The following is a 22,016-nucleotide window of genomic DNA, read 5'->3' on the forward strand; positions in this document are numbered from 1 at the left end:
TGGGCTGATGTTGGTCCGTATCTCGGCTGACAATGGTAGGAATAGAACAGGGGTCCAAGGTTCCATCTCCCCTGCTATGACGCGCTACCCTTGTTAGTGGCCTTCAGAGGATGAAAATGTGGGCTGGCCATTTCAGGGTCCCTTCAGGTCTTTTTAAAGAGCTTGGGGTGGACTTTCAGCTTAGATTCTCTTTCATAAAATCCAAATCTTTTTACGTTTTTTCATCCAGTCACTCCTTAATCAAGAGTTTTCTTTGCTTTCCTAGCGCATAAGCATACCTTTCTAAGGGCTTCGAGGCAGTAAATGCAGTCAAGGTAGCAGCGACTACTACACCCTTTATCGGTGGCACTATGAGTGGGAGAACTTGGTAATGAGAAATGGAAGAAAGTGGAACAACACCGCATTCGCTGCGCTTCATATTACAAAATATAACTATCCATACATATCCATTAACGCCGCAGATCAACGCTTCCCATAACCCCTCACTCTGAGGCTGTACTCAGACTCTCTACGAACGATTCATCATCCTCCTGCTCCTCTACAAGCACACCCCCAGTAATATCATCTGAGAAAGCCACCGTCTTGGCTGAAGCATGCTTTGCAGACGGCTCAACCAAGTCACCACTCCAAGGCTTGCATTCATTGACATGCTCACCGCAACGCAGACAGGTCCAGCCCTCGCCCTCTTCTCTCTCCAATCGAGTAGCCAAGCAGACGAAACAGTATACACACCCACAAGGTATTGTCTCATATGGGTTGGTTATGTCTGTCTGGGCTGAGCCAATAACACCACTGGATGCTGCTGCTGCCATCACTTCGTTCTCAGAAGTTGCAGTATTCTGGTCCTGGTAGCAAATTGCGCATGTTCTCTCAGGGAGGAATGCGTATTCACCATTGGCCTTGCCCTCTTCCTGAGGCCCCGTTCTGATAATGTCTTTTGTTTTCCGCCATGTCCTGGTCAGCCAGCGTCGCCATCGCTGGATGCCGATCAGGGGCAGTACGAAAAGCAAAAACTCGGTGAAGGCATGCCAGACAAGCTGCCTGTTGAGATACTCGAATGAGACCTCTCTGCTTACTTGGCTTGTGGGTGGCGCAAGTCTCATTCTGAGAATTCTATCAAGGAGGGTTCGGTACCGTCCATGCAGTAAGAAGACTAGAAATGAGACACATGCCGCTGCCGAGTGAACAGTTGAGAGGGTAGATGTCAGTTTCGATAGTCGCTTTACTCGGGGACTTGGCTCGTCGTAACCATCGTCATGATCCAGAAGCCAGTCCTCCCATCTCGTCCAAGCATAGTTTCCAAATACTGTGACAAGTCCATAGAGTGATTTCTGCACCTTTGAGGGTGCTTTGAGTATAAGCCCATCGTTTCTGGCGTCAGTATATTTGAGGTTTTGGAGAGCCGCTCCGTATGTGGCATCGTGGTCCCAGACAGTGAGCTTGAAAAGCACCGCCCTCAGAGCCAACATAATCTCGGCTGACCAGTCATCATGCAGATGCCCTCCACCAAAATATTTGAGACCCTCGCAAACCTGGTCCTTGAGAATGTCCAAGAGCTCTACATCGAGTAGTTCGGCATCGACTTGTCCTACTCGAAATGCCGGGCGCGTGCCCTCCCTTGTCGACACAGCATCCCACGCAGATCCTATGCGATTCAGGGGGTAAGGTAAGCGCTCGAGGTTGGCTCTAGGTCGAGAAGATTGCCGATGTGCAGCGATGCGAGCAGTAGCTTCGGCCTCACGGGTTTGGCGACGCGCAGCGACGCGGCGTTGGGCTTGGACGAAGCTCGAGTCGGTCATTTGACCTGGTGCATGCGCATGAAGATGAGGGCGTTGGTTGAGTTTCGGGTATTTGATTGGGAGTCTATCGGTCGATTTGGTGGTGGGTTGGTCCGGTTACAGCTGGGTAGAGCGAGCATTCGTTTGTTGTAGGTGATAAAAGCAAAAAGGAAGCACGCAGTTCATTCAGCTCGTCTCGGCGCATCGCATTGGATCTCATCTGGGGATTGTGCGGGCCCATGCTAAAATCCCCCCATGACGCCAGGGCCGGGGGTTGTTGAGCAGAAGCCGAGCCGAGGTGTTACAGTGCCTAGGTAGGCCTTGTCGGCTACTTTACCATACCGTGCGTGCATGTTCCTCCCTTGTGCCTCTGCCCAGGCCCATAGTCTAGGTACCTGCTCGTAAAAGAGTACTCCGTAGAGGACGGGACTTTTTATTTTCACGCGCTTGTCTTACTCCTTGCTCATTGAGACTTGCTTTGGCGCTTGTTTCCACTCTTCAGAGAGCGAGATAACCTCTGACCTTGCGGCGAGTTGCCAAAACTAACTAGCCTAGGGTCTCCTGAATTTATACTGAATTTACCGAAGTCTTTTTGCTGGCTTGGATTCCTACCTATATACTAACCTACCTTAGCCACTGTGCGTGTCTCTCTCTGTCCCCGTCTGGGGCTGGGCCATAAGCCGGGACCCTCTCTTTCCCCCCTTGCTCCAATGAGGAGAGGGTGTCATAGCTCGAATGGCAGTTACCTTACACAGAACTTGAGATGGCAAGTGCGGCTCAACTCGTCCCAAGCCGCCTCCAAACTTCTGTGCCTCCAGAAAGCACATTTCCTCCAACAAACTTCGGCCGATTCCATCAAATCATGAAACTCGGAGACACTTCGTTCTTAGAGCATCACAAATTGTCGATAAACTAAACGTTAAGCAGGCTCTGAGAAAGATAAGCCACACTTACTGGTTGCATACAGGGCTATCGGAGATATCATAGCGCCATTGATTGCTGGTCGCTGGTCAAGCCTCAAACATATGTACATCCATAGCTGAAATCTGCCAAGTATGTCCCAGACACCTGGGAGCTGGGACTGACGACTAGCTACATGGGCACTGTGTTACACAGAGTTCCTTTGGCAATTTTTATATTGGCTGTGCTGCAGTTGCATCTGCATCACGACTCTTTTGTTGACCTCTTACACGTCAGAAACGTGAATCCTCCAGCCGGCGACCAAACATCTCCTCCTCTGTGGATACCATTCAAAAAATCAGAGCTCGGGTTGCTAGCTGATGAGACAGTGGCTGCTCTTGTGACTATGTATATTGCCTACTGTCTTAAGAGAGACGGGAGCCTTGAAAGGCCCGCTCCGAGCGGCGGTTCAAGAGCTATCCAACAGTATAGACTAGCCTGCCTTTGCTGGTTAGACTTCACTTTAACGACAACCCTTCAACGCATAATCGAACAACACGTGTACGCCGTCTGGTATGTCTCTGTGAAAATCCCCGAGTGCTAGAAGCACCAGCAACCCGGTTCTCGTGTCAGAGTTGCCATCATCGAGTCGGGAGCGGCCCATTCTTGACCTCTCTTCACTCTCTTGATATGCGAACCTAACAACGTGAGACCAATAACATGGTCACTTGAGTCACAGCTGCCATAACTACCAATGGATAATGGCCGAAATGGAGATGCAGGCGGCCGTTTTCTGACAGATCTTCCCTCTACCTGGTCCTTGAGTGGGAACATATATCCACGCCACATACCTCCCTGGGCGAACATGACTGGAGGAGTCAGGTATTGCAACATGCTTCTGAGATTTGAATCTAACTCAACTACCCACCTCTTCCAATCATGATGCGTTGGATCATTTGCTTTTGTTTAAGCCTGACGACCATCTTCTCTGCCCTACGCCTCCACAATGTTGCACCTGTACCATGTATTTGTATTGACCTCGTAGTTCCATCCACCTCTTTCCATTTCTAATTCCTTACTATGCGTGCATATATTCCATGGCTCCGGCACTTGCCACAAAACCTGTCCAACCTGTTGGTTCTTGACAAACAAGCTTAGTTTGGTGCCAAAACACATCCTTTATAGATTCTAGCCTACCTGTTGGGCCCTACCATTGGTGTTTGCCAACAAAGCGAAACTGTACGGTGTCTTGAGATCTCCTTTCGCCATCACTTGCAAGGCCCGGTTCGTCGATCAAACTATGGCAAGTTCACCACGAGACGAAGTTTCACCTGGGGTTGAACTCAACTCGAGTCAGAAACAAGTTAGTACGGGAACCTCAAAAACCCAGAAGCGTGTCTCTTCAGCTTGCGATCCTTGCCGTTCTAAGCATTTAAGGTGCGATGGGGTCCGGGAGACATGCACTCGATGCAAAGAAGGCAAACTGTGTCATTATACCAAGTCACGTCGAGGGTTCCAAAACACAAAGAAGACAAGTATGAAGAAAGGAGAAGCTTTTTTGAACGATCAAGATGACACTGCAGAGAGCACACCGTTGCCAGGCCTTGCTGGGCCCGGCATTCCCTTCCCTCAAATGATACCTTCCACACCTTGCAGTACTATACATCCATTCGACCTCTACTACAACAACTTTCACGTCGCCCACTCTTGGCTACCCCCAAGAAAGAAACTGGAGGATCTCTGCAAAACGCAACCAGAAAACTTGCGTTTCTCCGTTGCCACAGTTACCTACATTGGGTCTCTTTACTTGGACAAGGTCGACAACACACAGCTACAACAGAATGCCTACCAGATGTCGCATGGCACCCTCTCCTTAACAATCTGGTCTGTTCAGGCACTTCTGTGTCTTTCTGTCACAGCGTTCGGGAAACTGCATTTTAATGTTGGCCAAAGTATGTTCAACAAAGCCTGGGCGCTGGCTTCTTGTATGGGACTTCAGAGCAAGGAGTTCGCGGAGGGAGAAACAGATCCAGTCCTCGCTGAATCATGCCGCCGGGCATATTGGGGATTATATACCCACGAGATGTTGCTTGGTTTGCGACAGAATCAGTATCATTCAACACTCTACCCTCGTGGGCCCAGTTTGGTGGTAGGACTTCCATGTGAGGATTGGGACTACCAGGCCTGTGTACGTATTTCTCGTTCGAGGTAGCCACTTCACGCTGACTTTCCATTAGAATATTCCAGCCCCAATAACTCTTGAAGAGTACGATCGCCTCGGCCTCTCTCGCGAGTACTCTTCTTGGGCCTACTTCGTTGATCTTATTCGCATATACGATATTCATGTGGCCCCGTTTCTTCATGATTATAGCCAGGCAGCCCGGTACAACCTCAAGTATGCAAGTCAGCGTATCGATTCCTGGCGATTTAGAATCAATGACTGGAAGAAATATCACGTTGGGGAAGATGGTATGCTTGATATGATCCTATATCATGCGGTAAGTTCTTTGACTCGTTCAGGAGCTAGTTCGGCTACTCACAGTTTATCTTGCAGTTGGTGTTCTCTTTTGGGTAAGTCACTACTCCCTAAAAAGTCGTTTCCAAAAGGCTAAATCTTTCCAAAGATTCGAGATCCGGATGCAGGCCCATCTCTACGGGCACTGGGATGAACATTACGCGGCTTCATTACTTCACAGTGTTGCTACAGAACACAACGCTCAGTCGCCACTGGCTCTCCAAGCACCGTTGCGTCTGATGGCTCTTCTTGGCTCTCAGCTTGTACCAGAGAAGTTCTCCCCTTCATGCCTACTTGATTTGGAACAAGCAGCCTCGCCTTTGTGTCATGCTGTGCTCCACTGTGCAGGGCAGCCAGATTACAGATCCAGATTTTTGTATCTGGCAGAGTTCCTGAAAAAGTCTGGGGAATTTTGGCCCAGGTCGAAGGTGTTGTCTGACATTTTCATGGAGACACTGGGCAGAGGTGGTCATGAGCATGCGTATATGGAACTTTCTCAAGCTATCTCGGCATTTGGTGATAGGCCTACGTCTACAGCCGAAGGAGAGTCTCTCTGGCTCAGGTCGTCCACAATAGAGCATATGGGTGGTTGGTCGGGGCTGCCATCATACTCGCTACAATGTGAGCCAGAGACGAGAGACGTGGCTTGGGTAGGAAATCTAACTCAAGCTCCTGGCGAAGACATGACAGCCCCGGATATGACAGCCGAAACAGGAAGTTCAGTTTCGAATATTTACTTGGAAGCAGGGTGTTTTGGTGGCAAGCCGGCGGGAGGCTTAGTTCCTGTGAAAGTAGAGAAGTGACGACAATGTGTCCTTGGTTGGATGTACATAACTAGATAATAGTTTGACCTGCTCTGGAGGAGAAATGCTAGCGAATTTAACCCGGATTCTTAAGTCTCGTCCAAATTGATGATACAAAAGAGATATAGTCGAGATGTGGAAGGTCGGTTTACGCTTAAATGCTTGCTTGGTCAATTTTGTCTAAGGGGCTCGAATACCTGGATGTTTTTGGGCTCAATTGGCAATATTGTAGCTTCTAAAAACAGTAAACTTGACCACCGAGGAAAATTCGGTAATATCCATGAATGCCTTGGTAAATTGACAGCCGGAAAGAAGTTGGTGTTGGTTATTATTTATTGACGTCTAATTAAGATGGTGACCGTTGATACCCTAGACTTAAAATAAATTGGCCACAAGGTCTCGGTCAGCCTCTATATGTCCCCACTATTGACCGGCGCTAGGCAGCGCGACAAGGGTCGACAATATAGGTACTTGGTGATAAGATAGAAGCTAGTAGTAGTCTTCTGGTATCGATTGATCAGTACAGGCCATAACAAACCGCGGACTGTAATTTATATCAAACATAATCTTAAATATAGAGTTAATTGAACTAAGAAGCTGAGTTAAAGGTAGTGTAATAAATATTAAACTTCAGTATCATCTACCTTTCCTTCCATCCCCAGTGTCCTTGTCCTTCCCCGCAGGTACCTTATGACTTGGTGGGTACCTAGGCCGTGTAGGTCCATTTGCCGCCTCGCCTACCATACCTTGCTCTTACATCATTTATAAAGACAACAACCTAACAACCTCAACCTCATTTTGACGCCCATTCACGACCTGGCACATCAAGCGCACTCCCGTCGATAATCACCGTGAATGATCATCACAACTGCCGATGACTCACCGCTCCTAAAACTTCCGCCTGCCTACGCTAAGGGCGCCGCCAGTCAGCGCTTCACGATCTAACTTGGCGCATATTGTTATCTCACATTCTACACTATAAACACGGCACTTTCACCATACATCTCGCTTATCTGATGCGACCGGACGCCGAGTTCGTATACTTCTTGAACTGAGGTGACGTGACCTTAACGTCTGCTCGTGTGCGACTCTGCCATACTCGAGCGCCGAGGGTGAACAACATGGGATCTTCGCGCCAGCGTGAGCTTCGACCCGAGGACTCGTGGCGCTTTGTTGAAGGGGAGAACGACAGTTTCGACACAAGTATCCTCCCATCGCTTGGGGAATCATCACCACCTACATCCTCCGGCAACGTACCCTCACAACCGTTTTCCCAAGGAAATCTTAGCTTCGCATCGCAGGACAGCATTCGCGATTTTGGGGCAGACCCAGACGACGAGCAGGTCATTCTACGAGAGCCGTTCAGGCCGAGTCTTTCGCGCGCAAGTGTGAGCGCTAGCGGAGAGCGAGTCTTTCGATCACCCGATCCAGAATTTCACATGCCGCGCATCGATACTGCGAGTGAGAGCAGTAGTAGGAGTGAGCGCACGATAAGAGGACTGGGAATAGGATATGGTGGCAATGAAGGCGTGAGGAGAAGAGGAAATCCACCACATTCGAGTCCTCCTAAGCAGAGGAATGCGCGCGCAAGATATGAGACCGAGGATGAATATCATCGCCGCCAATACCGCGAACAGCCACCGCCAACAGTTGGAAATCAAATCGCTCAAAGCGTCCCAGCAGCGATATACAACACACTTGGATGGTTTCTCAACGTTATCGGGCTAGCATTCCGCTACGCTCAGAAACCTTTTGCGATTCTACTGGCTATCTATCTTTGCTTTGGTGGTCTTATTATTGCACAGAACATGGCAACTCGCTCTATCGCCGCATCCCTATCTCCTCTTTGCCGTATCCCGGGCGCATCGCTACTGAATCTTCCGTTCTGTCCTTCTCTGGATACGATAGTACCTGCTGGAGGTGATGGCTCACCCGTTGAGTTCGATGATCTCATGAATGTGCAGTCAAAGTTCGAGCAAGTTCTTGAAAAGAGCTCTGATGGTGTCTCGCTCCCATTCGAGATGAAAAGATCCGAAACGGCCATCCGAGATTTACGCAGCCTTGTGCGACACAGCGATCTACAAGCTCGCGATGAGTTGCTGTTTGAGTTCGACGGTTACATCGACACGGCGAGGCAGACGTCTTCGGACTTGCAGAAGTTCAACACCCATGTTGGCTCTGCTGTTGATGCTGTCATAAGCATCAATCGCTGGACATCTCGTTATCTCGACACTCTATCCCCAGAAACAGACGATGGGAAGTCGCTTTCCTCACCTTCACCTATTCTTGGCTGGGCGTCGTGGCTCTTTCACCCATTCCAGCCAACTACAGATCATATTTTCAACGAGCGAGTTCTCCTAGACAAGTATATTGAACATACGGCTCTTGTCTCGGATCGTATCGCGACCCTTATCCTTGAAGCGCAGGCCGTTCTGCGCCTGCTTACAAAAGCCGAGGATCATCTGATGCTCATCTACGACATCAGTTCTCGCTCCTCTGCCGATACAGCATCTCGTCGTGAAAACGTCCTCTGGAATATCTGGACACTTGTCGGCGCAAACTCGAACCAACTCAATAGCCTCTCCCGCCAACTGGCTCTTCTGCGCCAGGTTGATGCACAGCGCTCTTCAGCAGTTGCACAGGTCAACGCGCTTATCCTCGAACTCGAGAGCATTCAAGCCGGTCTCGGCGATTTGCGTGACCGTGTCGCTGAGCCTGAGGTGCTCCGCAATGGTATTGGTAGTGGACCCCCAATCCCTCTGAGCGTGCATATTGAGACTATTGATCGAGGCGTCGAACGTCTGGAGGATGCAAGAAGCAGAATTCGTGCTGCCGAGAATGATCGCGTTCGAGATGCACTTGCTAGAGGCGGAGTCCGTAATGAGCCGTTGCTGGAGGGTAAAGGAAAGCGTGGCGAAGGGAATTGAACAGTGCATTATGACCATATACCAGAACCTAGGAACTTTGGATCATTGGACTTGGATTATGTTTGGCGTTTGGAGCGTACCTAGACCGAGAAATATGAACGATTCGACCCTTCAAATATATATTGGTGCATGCAGGGGAATAGCTACTACTTGAAAACACTCGATAGTCTGATCTACAATATAAAAATCTTGGTCATGTGATAGTGCTATTCGTTTTGTTTCATATCGTGATGGTATATTGCTTGGATATATGCTTTATTGATGCATATTGTGAACAACACATAGGTAATTAGATGGGATGCCATTGCTAGCCCACTGCTCTGCACCTCCTATCGTCTCAACGAGCCCCTGTATATACAATACTCGTAAATCCAACCAACGCCTCATTAAATGCCTTTCCAATGCACCAATGTACCCGAAAAAAGTCGTATAATCAATGGCCTTACCAGATCGGCCTAGATCCCAAAACCCTGCCCATCACATGAACGCCTGACCTATGCTGACCCATCAAATGCAAGAGATGATTTCTGACCATGATATTTATCAAAGCAGAATTAGAAATAGCCTGGGAAAACTTTTGAGAGTGCTCGTAGCCCTGTGACCACGTTAGTCTATGCCTTTACGTCCATTTAGATAAACGACTTACATATCGCCCTTTGAGAGTCCGGATCGTCGAAAGGCGCGTTCTTGGCTGCAATTTCACGCATGCGTTGTCGAGCAAACGAAGAAGGACTTCCACGTCTTGGCGTTGGATCCGTATTCAACTCGGAATTCTCTGGCTGTGTTGGGAGCATATTCAAAAGTCGAGGTCTGGGTCTCCTTGTCTTCGGAATCTGGGCTGGAGCTGGTGGGCGGGTGTTTGCTTCTGCTTCTGGCTCTAGTTCTTGGGATTGTGCGGGTGTGGACGATGCTGGTGGCGATTCTACTCGTCCCTCATCATTTGTTGCTGTATTTGTAGCAGGCTGTCGTCTGAAGTTAGGTAGCTTCAAATTAACAAGTGGCGACGAGGAAGGCCGTGAAGGTGACGGTGAGGTTCGGAATAGTCGTTTACTCCAGTCTTTCATCGTTGTGTTATCACCTTCCTCAGACAAATCCTCGAGGTCGACTCTTTGACGTAATTTTCTCAGAGCACGTTCTCGACGCACCATTCCGTTCGTGATCCTTGGACTGTAACCTCTGGGCAGCATCGAATGCTTGCACATAGGACAGAGAGAACTGTTCTTTGACAAAAACTCGTCGATACATTCGGGATGGAATATGTGACCGCAAGGAAGCTCCCGAATAATTGTGACTCGGTGTTCGAAATTGGTGAGGCAGATGTGGCAACTAGGTTGGAAATTAGTAGCAGCGTTGTCGCCCGAGGCTCCGATATTGGATCGTTTGCTCCGGACACTGGCACCGGATCGTATACTGCGTTGATCGAATCCTCGGCTACTTCGCATGCGTCGTGTAGATGATGGGGTAGGAGGAGGCGCTGCCGAGTCCGGGTCCGCGTTGTAGGTAAATAGAGGAAAGCTGGTGATATGGGTAGCAGGTACTGTCAGGCGTTTAATTCCCATGGCTTCAAGATCGACTTCGCCAGATTCAACTCTTTTTCGAAGTGATATACGTCGTCTTCGCTGAACAAGGTGCATTGTTATCGAGACGAATGCAAATATGGCAAGCAAGGCACCAATCACTATGAGGAAGAACGCCCATAGTGGTGGAATATCAGACTCGTCCTGAACGCTGAGTTCGGTCCAAATACGGACATAGTCCTTCGGGTTCGGGCCATATAGTGTGCTGATATTTTCGCCGTAAGGTATGTCGTCCACGCTGCCTGAATAGTAACTGAGTTGTCGCATCATATTCTGGCCTTCTTGACCAGAAATGGCGTAAATCGGATATTTGTTAACGGTCATCCAGGCTCCACCATCTTCCAGATTCCAAACAGGCGAGTCCGCATCTTGCGGTTGATTTGACGAGTTGTTAGGTTTGTAAAAGATGAAAGCGCGAATGGGGTCGAGACGCGCAGAAGCAAGGTAGGCTAGGGTACAGTCGATGCTGAACCACGGCGCAAGAGCGATGAGGTTGTAATTGGTAGGAGGGAGATTATCTCGGCGGGTGACATTTCGAGGAATAAACTGGTATTGTTGCTGGTCGCACTCACGATCGTTGTCGAGGTCGGGGACGTAGAGAAGGCCGGTGATAAGGCCATTAGACGAGTCGGCATTTGTGGAGGTTAGTGTGGTAATGTTGGTGGAAATTCTCTCCTTATATGCTATGTCGGACTGTTTGTGTGGTCAGTTAATGCTAGGCTAGTATTGTAGTTGCCTCGTCGCAACGGAATGGAGTGGATCAACGCACCGAAAGAGCCGTGAGGTTTCGGATGATTGTCGACGGGACCGTACTGGCGCCGCTCCATACTGGGTTACTGAATAGGAGGCTGATAAAATTGGTTAGCAATGTTCACAGCTTTTGATCAAACAAGGCGAGTGTCGTCGTCTGATCGAAGGGTCGTAGGCGATGTCGTGTGGTTTGCCGAGTTGGTGCAAGCGGGGAGTCGAGAGCGGCGTAGTCGTTATGTCACGCCAGCAACAATGATGAGAACAACGGCCACGAGAATACAACGACATTGCAGGTAAAGAGACATAATGGATGGAGTAAAGACATACACGACATTTCGTATCTCGGTGAGCGCTGGACGATTTGATGTCAGTTCGTGGGATGCCAAGACTGGGGTATGATGCGAGGTTCTTGGCCTCGAACCCGCAGGCGCGGATGAGCAGGAACGGAACGGAAAGGGACAGACGCCCTTCGGGGAGAACGGGTAGGATCAATGAATGAATGAATCAATCGCCATGTAGTGTAAGACGAGATGGAGAGAGGAAATAAGAGGTTATGACAAAGGTTGGTTGAAAAGAGAGTGATATAACTTACACATGCTTCTAAAACATATTCAATCATGGAATCGTAGGCATTATATGGCGTGCACCAAAGGCGCAAAAATCCAAGTGACGACCCAGGGTGACAGTGAGGATTCGATGATGAGTTATCTGGTGTAGCTAGGCGAGTTTGAGAGGACGAAGTGACGTTTGGAGGAATCTGGTGAAAATTGGAATTGAGACTTGAAACTGAGTATGAGAATGAGTAAAAAAAGTAAGAGCAAACGAGTTGGCGTTCCTGGGGGGAGAGAAAGAGCGAGAGAATCAAGCGAGAGTAAGTAAGGTGGACTTGATTTGACCTGGACTTGGGGTTGGGAAACCAGGACGGAGGGTGGAAATGGGCCGGACGCTGATTGTGGCTGCCGCCGCTGGGGTGAGGAAGAACAGAAGGACAAGCCAGAGAAAGAAGCAAGAGGCAGGCAGGCAGGCACGGGAGGGAGCGGATGTGGATGGATAGGGTGGCCGGGCTGGTGGAGAAGGGGAAGCAGAGGCAATACGAAAGGGAGAAAGCGCGAGTGAGTGTTTTTGGGGGGTGACGAACTGAAGTGCAGTGAACCTACCTGCCTGGGCTGTCCTGTCCTGTCTCCTGCCTCCTGCTGAGCCGCGAAAAGAGAGGGGGAGTCCTGAACTGGGAAACTGGATTCGATGAATGGCAGGGCAGGCAGGGTTGGGGGTGGAGAGAGTGACTGAGCGATTGAGTGAATTTGGGCAGTTTCGTTGGTGGCGCGTTTCGGTTTTCGGAGTGTGACGATGGAACAAGGGTGTGAGGGTATAAGACAATTTTATGCAGGGACCGTTATCGAAGAGTTATGAATCAACTACGTTCAAGAGCAAAAGAATCGAGAGGAACTAATAATTGACAGAATCAGGACTCCATGGCAAAATAGTGATACCAAAGTGAGACGATGATCCGGCAGAAATGACGAGTCGGTCCAGGCACGTACACAAAAGTCCGATTCGAGACCCAACTCTAAAGGTGCGAAAAGTGTCGGGGGCCACGATGCAAATCGACCAAATCAAAAGAGAGCTACAGGAACAGCTACAGCTACGTTGAGCTAGCTCTGTTTTAGGTGCAGGAACAAGAGCAACAGAAGGAAAAGAAGTCAAAGCGATGGCTGATGCCAAGCCGGCTATCTCTTGACGACCCGAGCATTTGGGAAACAGAAAAAACAAGAGAATCGTCGTTGTTTTTCTTGATCTGGTCTGGTATGTAGCTGTCTCTGATAATCTCATTGACTTTTGAGGGGTGGCCAATTAGACAGCCCACCTCAAATTTTGGCTCGGACTTTAAGACCAGATGGATGCTTGTAAAAGCCCGAGTCGGGAATAATAACGGAGTTGGCCAGGTCCAGGTGAGTTAGAGCAAGCCCAATGTCTCAGTTTTCGAAATTCCAGTTGGTGTTATTGATATCAGACGAGTGTGAGAGTAGCAAACAGTCTAGAATAACCTAACAGAGCAATCTGCATTAGTGGTACAACAAAGCTTGTGCTCTCCATCTCCATCAATCACATCAACTTGCCTCAGAATAGGAAAGGATAGAAAAGGATAAGATCAGGCAGTCAAGATTTGTCCCGTCCACTTCCCCACAAACCAAAAGCTTGTTGGTCAAGACTTGAACGTATTGGGATACTTGACCCGCAGTCGTAATCCTTGAATGTCCCTTTTTTATCTCTCACCACCAAGGACATGGATGTTTTACCATATCACTCGGACGCAACCCGTGTAGATATGCAGGCTGAAAGAGTTTTCACCATCACCTCGTGGTCCTTGCAGAGTTAAGATACAAGGGAGGTGCCGTGAGCTTAACTGTAACGGTAACAGTTGAATAGTCAATTGATGTACCTTAGTACGACGCCGAGTTTCAACCATAGTATTTACCGGTCAATCAATGGAGTCTCCAGAGATAGAAAGCAGCTCGTCACCGAGTTTACATGACTCGCTGAAGCTTTCAGAGCACATCCCGAATACTACATTCGAAAGATTTCGAGGTTCGAAGTCTGTGGCCTGACGAAACGGTTCGGATCTAACCTAACATAACCTTGTACCCAGCCAAGCTTCTGTGACCAAAGCTTGTCTTCCGCGACACGTTCAGTCATCCACTGTAACCTAAACTCAATGATCAACGGTAATACGTACATATTGCTGATCCGTCGATGACAATCAATTCCGGCCACTGCTAGACTGCTGATGCGAGTTTTCGTGGTTATTGTCGACAGGCCCATTCCCTGACCCTTACTCTCTTTTGAACCCTTGCTCGTGTCACCATCACTCTTCTCATCCGCGGAGACGGGGAGGCGCAGCGCACTCAAAATCCTACTGCCCGATGGATAAGGAGGGTTATGTCTCTGGGCGCCAATGACTGGCTGACACCCCAAGAGCTCACCCGTCGAACCGTCAGAGACAAACGGGTAGGGCAATCAAGCGCTGTCGCCCACTCAAGGACCTTGTCATTTGATGAACCCTGGACTCGTAATGAGACAACTCTACACGTTCAGGGTGCGCGACTCACTACACTGCATTCGATATCCTGGAAGCATGCCGAGGCAGGCAATTCGAATGCCTATCATTTAATCGAGGGTCCTTGTGGCTGGAGCTATCTCGGCAAACGGCATCTACGTAGGTAGTAAGTATCGGGGTTTGAAAGGACGATCAAACGTGAAAGAATTTTCAATGCAACAAATTCATTCATACATATACATACAGCCTTGTCCACTGTTGGTTTGTCTGCAGATACTGGCAGTTCATGCTTCTGACTGAATAGTAAAGGCAGAACTTCGGACAAGTCAGCAAGTCGACTGTTTCCCCTTGTCGCATCCCTGTAAGAGCTTGTTCGAGGTTAGAAGATCCCGGCCTCCTCGTGCTACGCCACTTGACGTAATACGTAATAAGAAAGCGGGCGATCCTGTCCAGATCGTAGCAGCCTGAGGCAGACACCTCCAGGGCCGAATCTCACTCAGAGATAAGGTCTCATCCACAAGAATCTGTACCTTGCTAGGATCCGAGCATGAGAACATCGGGACGTTTAAACGAAAACTACACTTTCTGACGACCCAAATTCTCATCTAAACTACACGCGTCATAACATCATGATTCATGACACTGCCATTCTGTCCTCACTGCATTGAGACTGCCAACACAAGCGTGATGGGTGGGACAATCAATGCCACTCAGACGTGAGAACCAACAAACATAGACTCATACTGTGCAGGTGGTAAAGAGGAGGCCACTGCGATAGGACACTGTCTGCAGCGAGATCTCCAGTCTATGTTGCATAGATCAGCAACGCACAGTCTGAGCAAGAAGGCCAAGCCTGGCCATTTCCAATATCCTGATTCAAACTTGCAAGTTCAGTAACGCCTTGCATGGCTTCGTGTACTCAGGCATTGATTGATGGTTTGAATGTGTCTTCCGGAAAAGCGCTTCGGATGTTTGGTATCCTCAAATAAGCATCTTTACAACAGAATCTAATAACTGGAGAGAAGGTCGTTTCCAATGTCTCGTGGGTCGGACAATGGCTATGTGGATTTCACAAGATTAATTCAGAAGTTACTTTCATTTCTTTTCCTTCATTTGGCTCGACATTCTGATATCTAAGCATGATTGGAGCTCCCCTCACAGAGAGCTTTCCCAACCGTAGAGTTGTTCAACAATTTACCAACGTCGGTCACCACCATAGCCATTATCGCCATATTCGTTGCTGCCACGGCGCTCACGTCCATGGCCTCCCTGGCTCTGGCGAAGATACTCATCAGCAGAGCCTCCGCCATAGCCTCCTTCGTCTCGGCGTCCGTAGTTGTCACCCCCATATCCACCCTCCTCACGGCGACCGTAACCGCTGCTCTCCTCTCGACGCTCATAGCCACCGCTGCTACCACCGTAGCCGCCCTCATCGCGGCGTTCATGACTTCCTCCATAACCTCCACCATAGCTGCTTTGCTCTTGGCGGCCGTAGCTGCTCTCCTCTTGACGTCCATAGCTACTGTTGCCACCGTAGCTGCTCTCTTGGCGGCCGTAACCACTGTTTCCGCCATAGCTGCTCTCCTCTTGTCGGCCGTAGCTGCTACCACCATCGTAGCCGCCTTCATCGTGACGACGACCACCGTAGCCACCGTCATCATCATCACGACGACGACCGTGACTCTCAGTCGAGCCGGAGTACTCATGTCGCTCAGTGCGCTGCTCGTAGCCTCCAGAGTAACTCTGGTGAGTCTCAGTTCGCTCTTCATAGCCGTAGCCACCGGTGTGACGGCCGTCCGAGGAGTCTTGCTGCTCGTATCGACGGTACTCAGACTGCTGGCTACCATCAGGGCGCTGTGTCTGAGAATACTCAGCCTGACCGTAGCGATCACCGTGGCGACCATACTCGACTTCAGTTCTAGTGTAGGAGCCATCATCCTCACGGCGACTGCTGGACTGTCTCTTAGTCTCGTCACTGCCGAAAGCACCGCCTAGGATGGAGCCGGCCTGGCTGAGGAAACCGCTGAGACCACCCTCCTCCTTCTCCTCCTTATGGGAAGAAGAGGGCATCTTGTAACCGGTATTCTGCTCAACCATGCCAGAGATCGCGCCGGTAGCGCCCTTAAAGATAGCGTCGGCCGCAGCACCAGCAATCTTGTCCTCGAGGGTCTCAGGGCCACCACCGTACAGCTTTCGCATTTGTAGCTTGCCAGCACATCCGTGACCGTGACCAGTGTCGACCACACCCTCCTTGTGGTTCTCGCCATTTTGAACGCCTTCTCGGGTCAGCTTCTGACGGTAATCGTCACGCTGGCGGTCACCCATGTTGTTCCACCACTCCTTGACACCTTCGTAGGAGCGGCGACGACCCTCTTGAACCTTGCGGTTCCCGAGGTCACGCTGAGCAGGATGATGCATCACGCCGTTCACGATGTCGTCGAGGAGTCTATCCACGTCGACACTCTCGTCATCGATGGCATCCATGAGCTGAGGAACAACCCATTGCACCACCGCAGCAGCGTTTCGGCCAGCAATCTCGTTCAAGATCTACATCCAAGTTAGCTGCTGAACATACTGAATTGTGTGGTTTGTCTTACGTTGGAAAAGTGATCCTTGGAAAGCATAGAGTGAGTGGGGTTGCTAGAATCATCGTCGTGGAAGACAATGTGCTGTTCACGCTCACTGCTAGCAATGATCTCATCAGAACCAGTCTTGAGCTCATTGCGGATCTGCTGAATGAGAGGAACAATGAAAGGAGCAATGATGGAGAAGATGAAGACGGAGAGCTGCTCCTCTAGTTGCTCGATGATCTTAGGAAGCACAGGAATCTTCTCCATGGCACCCGAAATGCTCTTCATGATGTCGTCGTGGAATTCAATAGCAGGCATGACTTGCTTAAAGACATTCTGGATGTAAGTGGTGAATTCCTCGGGGTCACGAGGAGAAACAGTGGTGTTCTCCATCTGAGCAGCAGCAGCGTTGTTCTGGAGCTCGTCGACCCGGTCACTCTGGTGCTTATCACCAAAGATGCCATCAGGGATCTTATCCAGAAGGTCACGAAGCATGCTGGTGTCAGACTTGGCACCCTGCTGGAGAGTTCCCTCGAGCTCCTCAATCTCGTTCTGAGTGAGCTTGTCGGACACTGAACCTGTTAGCTCTCCTCTCGTTCATATGGAGCATTAGAACCAACCTTCACCAGTGACTGAGTGCAGGAAGTCAACACCACCAAAGGTGCCAGTGACAATAGGATAGACGGGACCACGGGCACCCTCAATCTCGATCTGTGTGTTACGACCAACGTGGGGGAAGACATCACGCTCGCCGAGCTCAATGAGGGCCAGCTCACAGTAGTTACTGTGGGCAAAGAAATCTGCAGACAAGTTAGCTTTATATGACCCTAGAAACAAGCCAACTAGCTTGAGAAATCGGGATGACAAACCTTCCAAGCAGTGTAGTCCAGTTCCCATGAGTCGGAGAGCCTCATACTTGTCTGCCTTACGCTGAGAGTCCTTGTATCGACGACCAAGCTCGATAGTACCAGTAAAGAGCTTCTTGACGTGCTTAGCGGAGGTCATGATACGTGCACGCTCGTTCGCAATGTAGTTCTTCATTCCTGTCTCAGGGTCGATAGCCAGTTCTCGATCCTCGTCGACTGGCCCACGGAGGCGTTCATCATACTGGCGGGCATCGACATTCTCGGCGTAGTCCTTGGGATTGTCGATGTGGTCCTCAGGGCGGTAGCATCCCAGGCGCTCAGCTGTGACCTCGAACTCTCCAGAGCCGTAGCCGAAGGTCATGAAACCGAGGACACAGAGTAGAAGACGGATGGCCTCAGCAGAGACTGACTTTACAGTACCGACATCGATGGCCTGAGAGTAATCCCGAAGCCAGTTTCCAAAGTAAACTCGCGAAACGTTGATCTTGTTGAACTTCTTGCCATTGAGGGCCTTAGCCTGCGAAAGGATCAAGAGTGCATCGGTGATATCGCCGTGACGCCCTGGAAGAGAGCTTGATTAGCCACTGCTGGACGGACAGTGTTTGGTCGTGGTTATGATCACTCACAGTTTTGGCCTTCGACCTTGGAGATTGAAGCAATGTTACCAGCACCGAAAGCAAAGGCTGGAGAAGCCAGAGCAACGAGGATAACAAGCCCCACCAGGAGGCTGTGAGATCTGAAGGTGGACATGACTGTGGTTCACGTCCTCAAGCTGGGAGTGTCCCAGGATGTCAGCTAGTTGTGCTGCAAGGATAGGAAAGAAAAGAACCCCTTCTGAGCTAGCAGAGGGGAACAAGATATTATCTTGGGGTAGTTTGAAGACAGGAAAAGAATGAGGATCGGGGGAGGGTCGTTCTGAAGGAGGAGGAGAAGGAAAAAAACAGGGAGATGGTGGAAGATTAGTAGGGATCTAAGGTGCTTTACCTTGTCTTATGCTTAAAGGTGGAGGAGGGGAGCTGAGGGGCAACCTCAGTCTGGCCGGGCCTCCAAGTGACGCAGCTTCAGCTGGCAACCGAATAAAAGAAGCCCGTGCTCTCCATAATAACAGCAACGGACAGTGAGAGTCTAGGGCAAACCAGCAGAAACGAAACACTAGGTAGACATGACCTTATTTGCCTACGCTATTTCCATGGATACGTACCAATTGCGTTGCAACCTTGGACGAGACCAAGACAAGCTTAACAAGACAAGTCAAGCCACCACCACACCTCGCTCCATTGCACATGTCCAGCGCTAACACAGCAGAATGGTAAGACGGGTGGACGGTAGTGAGCTCCCTCCCGAGCTGGCCTGCTTCATGCCAAGCTCACTCGATCTGACGATAGCAGCTTTGATCCTGCTAAGTCCAGTTTTTCCCGGCGATCCGCTGGGCATGGTCGGCAGTGGGAGGATGGTCTGGTCTGGTCTGGTCTGCTTCATCATGCCAAGCATGAAATCATACGCGCCCAGGGCCCGCAACTTTTGTCAGAGAATTATCGAGGGGTAGAGGAGCTGGGGGGAGCTTTTGCAAGCTGTGACAGGGGTCCAGTACATTGCCATTGAGTGTGATCATCACGCAAAATCAAGTACCTCACCCCTCCATTCTCATCAGTAGCAGGGGTCTGTAACACGAGCCGACGGGACCATGGACTGTCGTCGAATCAAGCTTAAGAGGGCGCGTGGCTTGAAGGAATAACGTAGTTGATCACTGATCAAACATTAGCTTTCGAACCGGTAACGGTTGAGATAAGCCAAACGTAGCTTGATCAGGATACATCAGAAAGGCTCTTGGATATAATGACCATCTTTTGAAGATCCGATACTTACCTTGCCATAGCACATATATCAAGGATCCAGTCAAGCCATCTGCTAGTTTTCTTTCGGTGACATGGAGGGGCCGTTCTACCCCTCATCGCGTCTGGTTGCTAGACATAGATGCGACAAGAGGAAACAGTGACTTCTATCGGCGATAGACGCCAGACACAAGTATAACTATTTGATAAGACGCGGGAGACGTGCTGAGCAATGGTCTCACTGCCAAATTTCAGTACTATGCGCATGAAGAATGAACTTCGCCTCGACGTGTGTTGTTGACTCGGGACACAAAAGCCATGGCGTTTGCTCGCGTTTGATGTGCTAATCACCGTTTGGTTATGCTCATAGAACGTTTGGTGTAGTCAGGCAACAATACAATATTCTGAATGAACATGGGGCTACTGGCGGTATGGGCCGCCATGTGAACAACGGGATCAGTCTTAAGGAAAGGCCCTTTCGGTAAAGACATGTCATACCTATGCCTTTATATACAATCTATGGCTGTGCGGGGTTGAGGTGTCTGTCAAGGTAAAAGAGTTTACACGATATCATAAGAGTAGATTAGAACCATCAAGGTGTTTCCCTCTGGGGCTTAAGAGACCAAGACAGTGGATGAAATACTAGGTGATGAAAAGCAACGTGATGAGATGGTTGTTTCGCATCTCAGTTATCGTTGTATTCCAGTGACGAGAGTACAGTAGAGGTCTATTAAGTGTTTATGGCACTACGCAATGTAGTCTTATCAGCGTCCAGGTGGATGAGAATCTGACGCTACACGTATTTGGAAGATTGGAAACTACAGGCAAAGGCTGGCTAGGTAGCATGCCAGTTCTCTTCACAGGATGCTAGCTGCTACTGAAATCGCCTGATGGTGGCTTCGGGACTCTCACGACTGCGCTGTAAGGCGAAAATACTGGGCTATGATGTGGAAATAGAGAGCACTGAAGGTAAACTTGCCTGGATGTGCTGAAGCCCACCTGTTGAAACCAGGAGCTCAGCACTCTGACCAACAATGACATTACAACCCAGAACAGAAAGCTCAGGGCACAAGATGGGACTTAACGGGAGCAAACGATAAACCTCCCTGCTTCAGGTGACTTGGGTGGAATGGGAAGACTGTGGCCCGGTTGGGGTTGGGCTCTTCTGAGAGTTGCGAAGGTTCTGTCGCACAGCGAGACGTTGGGGGGGGCGCCAAGTGCCTGAAAAAGAGGCTCGAACCTTGAGCCGCCCGTGGTAGTGGTCGTCATTCCATCCATGTGCCCCTGGGTGCACCGTGCTGAAATATACAGGTCAAGGGTGAAGGTGCTGGAATGACCCCGCCTGGACATACGTCCAGCATCATCAGCAGCTTTCCAGTGACGACACCCTCGGATTGGGTTTTGAGAAGCGGTGAGTGGAGAGCGACACACTCCGTAGGGTGTGACAGTGACACATCGCTTCAGGATGCCCTGAGAAGGGGTCACGTAAAGCGCTAGAAAAGCCGCTGAATGAGTCCTTCGTTGGTATCGCTGAAATATCACAGCTCTAAGGATTGCACTTGCGAGGGCCCTCAACGCAGGTGTAAGTCGAAATTGACAACCAATTTACGATGCACAAGCAGCCAACACCTGTAGCATCACAATGACAATACCCTCAACGAAGGAAATACCTAGGGAGCTTCCTTAATTCTGAAGCCCAATACTGAAAAATATTAGACGAGTACAGTCGCGATACATACAACATTGTGAATTCCGCACTTGCATCAGTAGCACCCAAAAGGCTGCACGACTGAGCGCGGGCGGGCAATTTGTTCCTTCGCTGCGACTGGCTGGTTGACCAGTCAGCGCTGCCCGCGCAAAAGTTCATCTGGCCTTGTTAACGTTTGCGCGTCGGGGGCTTGCGTTTGTTGTGTTTTGGTTTCTGTATGAGTGAGAGAAGAGTGATGTACGCGAAAAGATCCCAACTTGGAGCGTTTGGGTTCAGTCATGGAGGCTTGTCACGAGTAAGGCACCGATGTTGTTCAGTTGTGTTGAATCGCTCTTGCATTCTGTCCTATAGTGCTGGCACTTGCATCTGCTGTTGCAATTATTAGGCAGGTGCTACAGTGGTGGTCATTATGCCCTTAGTAATAGAAGGCGTGGATGGGCTCGGTTGCCTTATTTTGAACGAGAGTGGGAAGTACGGAGAGGTAGGCGACTCCTTGGGGGAGGGGGTCTGGTGAGGCTACTGAGAGGTGCAAGAGGCCACTGAGCTTCAGAGGTATCGGGTGCCGCGGGAATATCGTGGACAGCCCGTGGGTGCTGCTGTAGTCCCAAGAGAAAATCGACTTCGATCCCCTCGAGCCCCGTTTTCAAGGCCCCCGCCCTGAGGTGATGAAATTTTCGCCATTGTGCTCCGGGTGCTGGCTGGACTTGGAGGGTCACTCGAGTGGTTGGCCACTAA

At 49.9% G+C, this 22,016-nt stretch overlaps 5 protein-coding genes; 2 read left to right on the forward strand and 3 right to left on the reverse strand.

Moving 5' to 3' along the window:
• Positions 1-482: 482 nt before the first annotated feature.
• On the reverse strand, positions 483-1,799 carry FFUJ_00513 (probable peroxisome assembly protein; the record flags this gene model as incomplete). Its single annotated transcript, XM_023573209.1, has 1 exon — positions 483-1,799. The coding sequence occupies one exon, from the start codon at positions 1,797-1,799 to the stop codon at positions 483-485; it is 1,317 nt and encodes a 438-aa protein (XP_023424970.1).
• A 2,179-nt stretch (positions 1,800-3,978) lies between these two features.
• On the forward strand, positions 3,979-5,996 carry FFUJ_00512 (uncharacterized protein; the record flags this gene model as incomplete). XM_023573210.1 has 4 exons in its annotated part: positions 3,979-4,866; positions 4,916-5,176; positions 5,233-5,249; positions 5,273-5,996. The coding sequence occupies 4 exons, from the start codon at positions 3,979-3,981 to the stop codon at positions 5,994-5,996; spliced, it is 1,890 nt and encodes a 629-aa protein (XP_023424971.1).
• A 1,121-nt stretch (positions 5,997-7,117) lies between these two features.
• Positions 7,118-8,923, forward strand: FFUJ_00511 (uncharacterized protein; the record flags this gene model as incomplete). The annotated part of the gene is made up of 1 exon (XM_023573211.1): positions 7,118-8,923. The coding sequence occupies one exon, from the start codon at positions 7,118-7,120 to the stop codon at positions 8,921-8,923; it is 1,806 nt and encodes a 601-aa protein (XP_023424972.1).
• A 554-nt stretch (positions 8,924-9,477) lies between these two features.
• On the reverse strand, positions 9,478-11,846 carry FFUJ_00510 (uncharacterized protein; the record flags this gene model as incomplete). XM_023573212.1 has 5 exons in its annotated part: positions 9,478-9,518; positions 9,570-11,193; positions 11,270-11,348; positions 11,578-11,602; positions 11,843-11,846. 5 exons carry the CDS (start codon positions 11,844-11,846, stop codon positions 9,478-9,480), a joined length of 1,773 nt encoding a protein of 590 aa, XP_023425584.1.
• A 3,653-nt stretch (positions 11,847-15,499) lies between these two features.
• FFUJ_00509 (related to Het-c protein) lies at positions 15,500-18,491 on the reverse strand (the record flags this gene model as incomplete). XM_023573213.1 has 5 exons in its annotated part: positions 15,500-16,852; positions 16,903-17,447; positions 17,496-17,675; positions 17,745-18,302; positions 18,368-18,491. The coding sequence occupies 5 exons, from the start codon at positions 18,489-18,491 to the stop codon at positions 15,500-15,502; spliced, it is 2,760 nt and encodes a 919-aa protein (XP_023424973.1).
• Between the last annotated feature and the right edge of the window lie 3,525 nt (positions 18,492-22,016).

Source organism: Fusarium fujikuroi, chromosome FFUJ_chr01 (genome assembly GCF_900079805.1).
Source record: "Fusarium fujikuroi IMI 58289 draft genome, chromosome FFUJ_chr01".
In the NCBI taxonomy this organism is placed as follows: domain Eukaryota; kingdom Fungi; phylum Ascomycota; class Sordariomycetes; order Hypocreales; family Nectriaceae; genus Fusarium; species Fusarium fujikuroi.